Here is a 10,930-nt window from a genome sequence, read left to right on the forward strand (position 1 = left end):
CCTTACTTATTGTGCTACAGTTGCATTAGCCTTTTTTCATTTCCTGGCGTTTCCCCACTTTAGAGCTTTGTAAATTCTGTTTGCTATACTTTGATGGCTTTTTGTTTCGTTCTCTGCATGACTGGTTCCTTATCACATCTTTCAGGGCTCAGCTTCTTACCTCAATGAGGTCATCCACCCAATCAAAAACAGACTCCTTTTTTTCTTCTTAGCAATCTATAATTATATATTTATTTACATCTACATTGTCCACTAATAAGTAAACTCCATGAGAGCTAGCACTGTGTCTGCTTTGTTCTCCACGTTATAACTAGCGTCAGAACAATGTCTGGCACATAGTAAGTGCTCGATAATACTTTACGAATGAATGCAGACATCTATTTTAACTCGGTAGTTTCCAAACCAATTCTAACACATACTCAAGGTGCCATCCCAACAGGCTAAAGCGGCAGGGAAGTTAAAAAAAAAAAAAAAAGTTAACACTGAACTTGATGGAGTAAACTTGGGACCCACTGTGACCTGCTTGAGCAAGCCACAGCCAGGTTAGTCTTGACCTACCAAAACAAAAGTTTTATTACTTAATAATATCAAATGGCTCTCCAGCTTGAAGAAAGTTTAAGGCTGCCAACTCAGCCGAGATTTCCCGGGGACCTCTAAACACTTGAGCAATATTCGGACAAGATTGTACATCATACTACACGGTCACCAGTGCCACCTGCTGGTCAATACCATTTTCACGTTTCTGGAGAAAGGTCTCTTAAGCGGGAGCTGCAATTAGCCGTGTGCACTTGACATGCATATCTCATTTAATTCTCACAATGGTTCTGGGCGGTCAGTACTGATACTATCCGCATTTTACAGAGAAGAAAACTGGCTAGACCAAGCTGTGCACCCCAACAGCCTCCAGAGCCCAGTGCTTTTAACCATTATACCAGTCTAAACTAAACTCCATGAAGTGTTTAAACCCCAGCCTACAAATTGGGAAGATGGGCTTTTAATCCACTTTGTTCAAAGACATCTGTTCACAAAAAAGGTCCCCGCTGCGGTCAGAATGCCGGGGGCCGGGGGCGTTAAAAGTGGGAGAGCTATGACCACTCAACCAAGAGCTGGACACGCTCGTGCAGTGAAAGAGGACGCCAGCTACCCTTGGCTGTCCAGTCCCTCCGAAGGATGGTCGGCCTCCCCCGCGGCGCGCCGGCGTCAGCACTGACAGGCCTTCCCGCCCAGGCCAGACGCAGAGACCCGTTGCCGACACTGGGCCCAAATCAGGGCCCAGGGCTGACGGGGGAGGCGCCAGGGCAGCGCTGGAGAGAGGCCGTCTTCGGGCTGAGGCACCCAGGCGCGGCAGGGAGAACGAGCCGAGTGCGGCCGAGAGCAGGGCAGGCGTCGTAGGGCCCCCTGAGAGGCACACCGGCAGGAGCCCCGGGAGCGGGGCGGGCCGGAGTGCCAGCGGAGGGCGAGCGCGCCCCGGCACCCTCCCGAGAGAGGGGCGGCGCTCGGGGTCCCCGGCACGGCCTCCCCTCTCAGCGGCCCCGTACAGGCGGGGAAAACCAACCTGCGCGGAGAGCCCAGGCCAGGGGTCTGGCGCGGCGTAGCAGGAGCCGGAGCCGGAGCCGGAGCCGGTCTTCTCTCAGGGCTTCGGAGCTCAGCGGGGCGCTGTGGAAGGCGGCTGCGGAGGGCCAAAAGTAGTCCTGGCCCGCAGGCCCCACCTCCCACACGCGCCGCCAGGCGCGGGGCCCAGCACCCCGCTGACCCACGGAGAACGTTCCCTAATAGGATTATAGCTTTTAATCGGGCCTCCCTCACCTGTCCTGTGATTGCGCAGTGGGTCAGATCCCGCGACCAGTAAGTTCTGGTCTATTCAATTTGAGTCAGGCTCCGCGGGCAGCCTCTGAAAAGGGAAAATAACTCATTATTTACTTATTGAAGCGGAGAAGACCCGGACCTAGCTCCAGGGGCTCTCAGCGGAATCCACTTAGTTGAAAAGGTAAAAAGCAATCTAGGCCATAAAGAGCGGTGAGTGACTTTCTGCAGCCCAGCAACTGGTGCCCCCAACCGGTGGTTGAACTAATTAAAAGCTATAGATGGGCGGGGGGCAAGGTACCAGGGGCTTCCTGGAAGGTTTCAGGGACGAGACAGGTGTCATACGTTGGGGTTTCAAGAAGATAGGTGGACTCCCAGCGAGGAGGAAGGGGCCCAACCGGCTAATAGCGCCCTGGTGTTTCCCATACCATGAATGAAAGGGACTACAGCTGGGGGAGTGGGCTGGATTCAGATTGTGGAATACCAATTCAACTCTGCAGGTAATTGGGAGTTACTGAAAATTATGGGCAGATATGCAATAAGATTACATCAGACTAGCAATATGGATCACCATGCAGAGAGAACAGAGCTGGAGGAAGGGAATCAAATTAGACTAAGAGAACAATCTAGGTACCAGGTGATGAAAGCCTGGATTAACATAGTGGCAATGATTGTAAAAGAAAGCTGGACAGGCTCTTGTGACTGATAAAAAGTTGGAGGGGGGGTGATCATATATATTTTTTATATTGATTGAGGGAATTATGGCATTTCCAAATAAAATGTTCTGTAGGCAGCTGAAGATCTTAGACCTAAGTTATTTGATTTAAATTTTTAATTTAATGCATGAATTCTACCACCATATTCCAGCCTGATATACCCCCAAAGATGGTGAGCTGGTTATCTTATGACTTATGACGTGGCCCCAAGTCATTGTGACACAGCTCTAGATTTCCTTTTCACGTGGACATGGGAGTTTTGAACTCAGGACAGAAAAGAATTTAGGGCATTGGTGGTGCCTGCCCACTCTACGTACTAAGTATTTCTTGAACTTCTTAGCACAACAGTGGATGAGAAACAGGGTTGAAAACTGAACTTCAGGCAACACCTCGAAGTAGGGAATGAGGCTGAGGTGTCACTGGAGTGCTCTGAAGGAAATCTGAACCAAAGGCATAAGGTCACAGTTTCAAGTAGGACATGATTAAAACAAACAAAAAAAAAAGTAAAGTAAAAAAGTGCACCCTTCTCTCAACTCAGACACTTTGAAATTCTTTTCACCTCGTTTTACAAATGCCAGTCTTCTCTTCTAGGTAACTTTTTGAAGGCAATTATTTTCTTGTTCAACTTTATATCCCCAGGACCTATCAGTGTCTGATATATATTAGGCAGACAGACGTTTGTTAAATGATTATCAAATGCTCTAAAGGACAGAGAATGAAAACATAAAAAGCAGTGGAGGGGCTTCCCTGGTGGCGCAGTGGTTGGGAATCCGCCTGCCGATGCAGGGGACGCGGGTTCGTGCCCCGGTCCAGGGGGATCCCACGTGCCGCGGAGCGGCTGGGCCCGTGAGCCATGGCCGCTGGGCCTGCGCGTCTGGAGCCTGTGCTCCGCGACGGGAGAGGCCGCAGCAGTGAGAGGAACGCGTACCGCAAAAAAAAAAAAAAAAAATCAGTGGAGACCTTCAAAGAGAGGCATTTCAGTAGAAGTACCCACTCCCTGATATCATAAAGGTCTTTCACTGCCTGAATACCACTAAAGGACCTCTTATCTAGCATGAATGGACTTGCTTCTACAGATCACGTTGAATGTATGCTTTATGAGACAGGTTTTCAGGCAATATCATTGTAATTTAAGAAAATGTCCCTAAAGGGAAGAAAAGAACATAAATTGGTTCTCTTTTAAACAGATGCATTGAAATAGACCCTCAGGGCCTCCCTGGTGGCCCAGTGGTTAAGAATCAGCCTGCCAATGCAAGGGACACGGGTTTCAGCCCTGGTCCAGGAAGATCTCACATGCTGCAGAGCAACTAAGCCTGTGTGCCATAACTACTGAGCCTGCGCTCTAGAGCCCGCAAGCCACAACTACTGAGCCCACGTGCCACAACTACCGAAGCCTGCGTGCCTAGAGCCCATGCTCAGCAACAGAAGCCACCACAATGAGAAGCCCACGCACCGCAACAAAGAGTAGCCCCCACTCACCAGAACTGGAGAAAGCCCGCACAGCAACAAAGACCCAACACAGCCAAAAACAAATTAATTAATTTAAAAAAAACACTTCATTTAAAAAAAAAAGAAACAGACCCTCAGAAACATGGTTTTTCTCTTTCTAAGGCTATTATAGGAGCTTGGATGAATCATTAAGGTAGTGAAAGCCATGTGTAGGTTCATAAGTCAATGACTATCCTCTAATTAATAAACATAAGTAATGTCAATTTATCAATTTATAAGAGTCTAGGATTCAGAAGTTGCTTTGGAATAAATACATAGTCTTTTTTTTAATTGAAGTATAGTTGATTTACAATGTTGTGTTTTTAATAAATACATACTTTTTAAAAAATTAATTATTTTTGGCTGCGCTGGGTCTTCGTTGCTGCACGCGGGCTTTCTCTAGTTGCGGTGAGCGGGGGCTACTCTTCGTTGTGGTGTGCAGGCTTCTCATCACGGTGGCTTCTCTTGTTGCAGAGCACGGACTCTAGGTGCATGGGCTTCCGTAGTTGTGACACACGGTCTCAGTAGTTGTGGCTCATGGGCTCTAGAGTGCAGGCTCAGTAGTTGTGGCGCACAGGCTTAGTTGCTCCGTGGTATGTGGGATCTTCCCGGACAAGGGCTCAAACCCGTGTCCCGTGCGTGCATTGGCAGGCAGATTCTTAACCACTGCGCCACCAAGGAAGTCCCAAATACATATTCTTATAAGAGATATAAGATTAGAGGCAATCACAGCCCTAGGCCAGTCCCAAAACACCTATTTATCCTATAATGTACTTGAAACATGTTAGAGTATTGTTTTTTAGCTAACCACTTATTATTAAAAAGGTTTTTTATGGGAAATAAATCTTGTTCCAACTTGTGAAGTCAGGAACATATCTTCCTTCTCCCACAACCCTGTAGATGGGGAAAGGAGCTACCCTTACCACCTGCTGTACAACTGGAACCCTCAACTACTTTTCCCAGTGAAATTAGCAAATCAACATTTTCTTGTGCTTAAGCAATGGCTATTCCTGGGGAAATGAGGCACAGATACCACAGTACTAAGTTTTATTAGCGATTTCATTAAGGTAAAATCTCTAGGATTGAGGGAGTCAGTTAGGGGGCACAAAGCCCACGAAGCCTCCTCAGATCTCATAGTGAACCACCGGCTCAGGTTCTTTGTTGGGATCGCCACCTCGTTCCAGGTACAGATTATTGTAAGGATACTGCTTTGGTCCCTAAGAAAAAAACACAGGTCAGCAAGAACAACATATATCTATGTATCCAATACCTGGCTACACCCCACTCTGAGTGAAGAATCACACACAGTAAATGGGTACACGGTAGCCTTTGGTCAGACCCAGCTGGGCTAGAACAGCAGGGACAGCACTCCTCTTCGCCACTCAGCCCAAGGCAGAGAGAAAGCCTAGATTGTAAGAGAAGTGGTGCCTACACTGTTTGTGTGTGTGTGAGTGAGAGTGAGAGAGAGAGGGAGGGAGAGGGAGAAAGGAGAAAGAGAGGGAGAAAGGGAGAGTGTGAGGGAGAGCTTTCTAAATGAGACGACGCATCCATCCATCCCACTCTCTCTCGGGGTCGAGACAGACTCAATCTCCTTTAAGTCACTCAGCCTCTAATGGTTCCACCACTAAAGTGGCCTAGCAAATGAGGCGTGCAGGAGCAACAGTGGGGGAAAGCACAGAGGAGACACGGCTCGGACGTGCTTTAGGGGCTGCTGGCTTTACCAACAAACAGCTGTCAGAGAACACAGCTCAAGCGGAGGAGAAAAGGGTGATGTGCTTACAGAACTGAAAAATGGAAGAGCCACACTGTGTTTCTTGCTCTCCTGAAGTGAAGTTAGCGCTCACACCAGCCCTATGTGCACTCTCCAGCCTGGGGCCCCTGGGGGCTTGGTAGGAAGGCTTGTGTCAGTGCACACAGACACACACGCTACCGTTAGGACATTGATTATCTCAGCACAGGTAGCACTGTGCAGCCAACTGCAAACACGGCAGCCTCCTGCTTTCAGTTCCTTTCCTCACAATCTATCCTGTAGACTACTCCCAAATTAATCTTCCTAAAAACCTAGGCTTCTTTATGGCATTCTTCTGTTCAGAAACCCAACATGGCTCCCTGCTGCCTAGAGGCAGACCAAGTCATCCCTGTACCCCCAACCCTTAGCACCTTCTGTACCTGGTGCATGATAGGGGCTTCATAAATATTTACTGAATTAGTGCATTACTATACCATCAAGTCCAGATCCCTCAGCCATGCAACCTAACTGATCAAACTCACTTCACCATATTTTTTTTTAACACAGCTTCGACAACTGATTTCCCAGGACATCAAGATTACCTGGGACCTTGTTAAATATTGATTCTAGAACCCCATTCTGGAATTACTGAATTAGGCTCTCTAGGCAGTAGAGCTCAGGAATCTGAATTTTTAGTAGCTCTCCAGGTAACCAATGCAGCTGGTTATCTAGGAACTATTTATAAGCCTATTCCACTCCAGCTAACTCACTGTCCTCTTCCTTTATTCTATTTTCTCTTGCCCCAAATGTTCTCTTCAACTTCTCCCCACCATCTAAAATATATATATTTTAGCATCTAGCATAATCCTTCTCCTTAACAGCACCTGATACCCCCAGCATACACATTCACTGCACACATATATACACAAAAACTGTGCCAAATTCCTATATATATGTTCCAATGTTGCTCATGTCATGTATCTAAATTTTCTTCTTATCCAAATTAAATGTCCTTAAAGCTAGACAGTATATTTTCTTTCTTTTTTAAATTTATTTACGTAGAGTTGATTTACATTGTTTGTTAATTTCTGCTGTACAGCAAAGTGATTCAGTTATACATATATATATTCTTTTTCATATTCTTTTCCATTATGGTTTATCACAGGATACTGAATATAGTTCCCTGTGCTGTACAGTAGGACCTTGTTGTTTATCCATTCTATTTATACTAGTTTGCATCTGCTAATCCCAAACTCCCAATCCATACCTCCCCTACCCCGCTTAGCAACCACAAGTCTGTTCTCTACAGACAGTATATTTTCTATGTCCTTTACATTCTCTAAAATCTAACTGTCCATGCTTGCAGTAAACATTTAATTGCTTCCAGTACCCTACAGGAAGTGCCCTTCACACCGACAAAGGATAAGCTTTCAACTCGAGATTCCTTGACTCTACCTTAAAAGATCACTTGCTGAAATATTATTGTTAAGTACAGTTCCCAAAATGGCAACTCTAAAGACTAGCTGGCTTCTCCATTCTCATTCCTCACCTAGTCCTACAGTTTCTTCTCACTCAGACTGATCCAAGATGCAGGCAGGAGCAATGCTCTGGTACTTGTACCAGGCCAGTGGGTAAGACCCTCTATAGGCCTTACCAGGAAGTCAAGCTTGGTATTGGCTGGATCCCTACTCCAGAGACTTCATTCCCTCAGGAAACAAGGCTAAGTAAGTATGGCTGAGGGAGCACTTCTCAGATACTCACCACAGGCTGGTAGGTGGGGTAAGTCTCCCCCACCCAAAACATGAACAGCATGAAGGCCACGAAGCCGAAGAGGTGCTTACACATGCGATTCCAAGAAACAGGAGTAGGGGACGTGTCCACACGGTTCCTGATATACATGTCTAGGTCCCAGTGCATCTGAGACAAAAAGGCAGATCACTGTCACATACTGCTCTTCCTGCAAAAGGCATGCAGTCCAGAGTGATTAGAGCCTCATAGAAGGCTTGAAAGGCATTCTACTGCAAAGGCATTCTACTGCCCTGGGCAATATTCTGAGAGCCACATCTGAGATACTGTGGCCCACAGGACTGGATGCTGGCTTATGTCTAGGTTCTGCTGACCAGAGACAGCTCAATCATAGAAGTTCACAACTCTTACAATACAGAGCTTTGACTCTTACAATACAGAGCTTTGATTACTCCCAGACATCCCATTCCACACATCACACAGGGAACATCAGATCTCAGATTGCTGGACCTCGCTTCCTTGGGCAGAAAAACTTTAGTGTTGCTTGGGCAGAAAAGTGCCATTTGAGCTACAGAAGACAGAGGGAAAAGGAAGGAAGGTGAAATGGGATATGGTTCTCTCACCGGTTCACCCCAGTTCAATCGCAGCTCTGGGTGGTCCCAGTCATACCACGGATCCCTCTCCTGCTGTGAGCGGTCAGGGAGCTTTGGATAGTCACCATACCTGAGAGACAGCAAGAACTTCTGGACAGGGCTCTGAGCAGCCTCACTCAGACAATTCACAGTCTCCTCATCTCAGAGATGAAAAACCAAGTGACAGAGATACTGCCTCCCCTAAGGACAGGGGAACTGACCTTCAAATCAAGATCTCAATTTTTTTCCCTGAGGTGTACATATTGAGAAATGCTGAGTTAAAGGGCCACTGGTAAATATCCCAAATTTCCCCCCCAAAAGACTGTGCCAGTTTACATTCCTACAAATGGTATAAAAGAGATCCATTTTCCTGAATGCCTTCCAATACCAAATTTATCATTAATAAAATAAAATGTTATTTGATAAGTGAAAAAAAATCTCAATTTTTACTCACTAAGCACAGAATAACCGAGGAAGTCCACAAATTTTCATTAAAAATTTATGTCAAACTCTGAAACATTTTAACATATGTAAGCTTTTCTTATCTTCTTTCAACAGAAAGAAGAAAAGTCATGCAATGTTATAATGTTAGTGCTGGAAGGGAATTTAACAATCAATCGCTGTTTCCCCCATTAGACACAAAAAGAAACTGAAGTTTAGAGTCTGAACCTAAGATCGCCCAGTTAATTGGAATGAAAACAAAAGGGTACAGATTAGAAAAGCACTTTTCATAGCAACTGTGTTTCTCAACCACAGAGTTGACATACAACTCCAAGTCTCAAACACCTCATGGGTCTTCATGATAAGCTGGATTTTTCCCCAACAAAACCAGGTTCAACTTATACAGACTGCTACCGAGGCTGCTCTTGTCCACAACACAATAAAAGACATAGGAAATGATGACAACTAGACATGTGTCACAGAAAGTGATTAGAAAACAACAAGACGAATAGGAGCTGCTGAAACCACGGCTGAAAGAGTGATGCTAGGACAGAAAATGAGGGTGATGGTAATCAACTCAGACAATTAACCACAGGGATGTTACGGGAGTGCGGGAGCAAAACCATCAACTGGAGTTAAGGGAGTTGGCTATTTAATCTGCTTTAAAGTTACTACGACTTCCACAGTGCTAACAGCAAAATATTTCTTAAAAGAGACATATACATGATATAGAGTACTCCATCTACAAATACGGTTCTCATGACAGGAATCCAGCTCCAGCCTGGTCACGTGCCTGGATGACAGCACCTGAGCCCAGCAGATGCTCAATCTAAATGAAACCTTGCGCTCTGGATGGAGCCAAAGAAGGTTCCTGCTATTCAGGGGTCCTCAAGGGAGCTATTAAAACCTCAGCTTCTTCATTTGAGGAAACAGCCTGAGCCAAGGAAAAAATTGAAGTCCTCTCGGCTGCAGCTGCTCACCCATCCCCTCCCACCTCCCTCCACGGAGAAAAGCGCCCACACCGTTGACTCTGAGGGGATCACGAAAAGGTTCGGGGAAAAGGGTCAGAGTTGAGCTACCCAACCCAGCCGAACTTCTCCCATCACTACCCAGGCGCAAGCAGACCCTATCTCACCCCATGCCATCATCTGGGTATGGCTCGTAGTCTTCCACCCGCATATTATACTTCTTGGCTGCGGCAGCCCGTTCTTCTGGGGTCCTGGGATAGGGTCCCGGGAGCATGTCCTTGGTAATATGGGAGGCTGGAGAGCAGACGAGGGCACGTCAGAAGCGACCCCATTCCTCCTTCCACTCTGAAGGCTTCAAGCTGCGGTGGCTGCAGACACCGGAGCCCGAGGCTTCGAGGGACGAACAGACCCTCCACCTGTTTTTCTGAATACACCAACTCCACCCGTGCCCTTGCCCGGACTCGCCCGCCGCGGTATCCACAATACCCACCCTCCGTCCGACATACCAAACCTCAGGCACCCCTCTCCCACAGTGAGGCCTCGCCCGTTCTCGCGGACCTGTCCGTGCACCCATCGGCACCATGTTTCGGGATGCCCTCTGCAGCCATCGGACTCCCAGGACCCCCGCCCTGGCTGCCGCCATCTTCACCTTCTTCTCGTTTCACCCCGCACATGCGCAAAGACCTTGTCACGGCGGCCGAGCCGGGCCAAACGTGACAAGGGAGAAAAGTCTCAAAGGTTCAATAAGGGCGGGGCTTAAACGGTGCTAGGAAGCCAGAGGGAAGATGAGCGGTTGGATAGAGGCAGAGAGGGAAAGCGGGAAGGAGAGAAAAACAAGCAGGTCACTGCTTTGACATTTCAGATCGTTATGTCCCTTTTCTACCTCAGCTGACTTAGACGCATCCAGGGATAACGGGCACTCAGAACCTGAGCATCTCAGGTGGACAGCTGACCCACCTACCCCAGGACCGGTACAAGTAAAAGGAGCCTGTCAATCTCTTTTCTGACTGCTTGCCTTTTTCCTCTCCTTCACTGGCAGTTCCTCCTTCCATCCCCAAACGTGATCATTCTTCAAATTCAGCCCTTGGTCTTTCTTGTTTGTTCTTATTTTGTTTTCCAAATTAGTTATCTCCTTCAGTTAGATGCACGGTGCAACACACAAATTGGCCCCGAACTGGTTCTTTTTTTGTTGTTTTATTTTGGCCGCGCGGCTTGCGGGATCCCAGTTCCTCGACCAGGGATTGAATCCGCGCCCTTGGCGGGGAAAGCGCTGAGTCTCAAGCACTGGACCACCAGGGAATTCCCCCAAACTGGTTCTTCAGTTTCAGTCTCGTGTTTACATCCGAATGTCCCAGTCACCTCAACCCAACAAATGTAAAACCAATCCTATCATCTGAACCCACCTCA

General features: G+C 47.2%; 1 protein-coding gene across 1 annotated transcript; it reads right to left on the bottom strand.

The window, feature by feature from the left end:
- Positions 1-5,040: 5,040 nt before the first annotated feature.
- Positions 5,041-10,244, bottom strand: NDUFB8 (NADH:ubiquinone oxidoreductase subunit B8). Its single transcript, XM_082673711.1, has 5 exons — positions 10,082-10,244; positions 9,691-9,817; positions 8,106-8,205; positions 7,498-7,653; positions 5,041-5,224 (listed from the first exon to the last, which is right to left on the bottom strand). Exons 1-5 carry the CDS (start codon positions 10,164-10,166, stop codon positions 5,132-5,134), a joined length of 561 nt encoding a protein of 186 aa, XP_082529837.1. The 5' UTR covers positions 10,167-10,244; the 3' UTR covers positions 5,041-5,131.
- Positions 10,245-10,930: the final 686 nt, after the last annotated feature.

The sequence above is a fragment of the Grampus griseus genome, assembly GCF_964374135.1.
Source record: "Grampus griseus genome assembly, chromosome: 16".
NCBI classification, from domain to species: domain Eukaryota; kingdom Metazoa; phylum Chordata; class Mammalia; order Artiodactyla; family Delphinidae; genus Grampus; species Grampus griseus.

Coding starts and splice junctions, on each gene's coding strand:
- NDUFB8 (XM_082673711.1), bottom strand. CDS start 10,166: ATGGCGGCAGCCAGGGCGGGGGTCCTGGGAGTCCGATGGCTGCAGAGG. Junction 8,206..9,690: donor TACCCAGATGATGGCATGGG/GTGAGATAGGGT, acceptor GCTGTCTCTCAG/GTATGGTGACTATCCAAAGC. Junction 7,654..8,105: donor GATTGAACTGGGGTGAACCG/GTGAGAGAACCA, acceptor TTTTTGTCTCAG/ATGCACTGGGACCTAGACAT.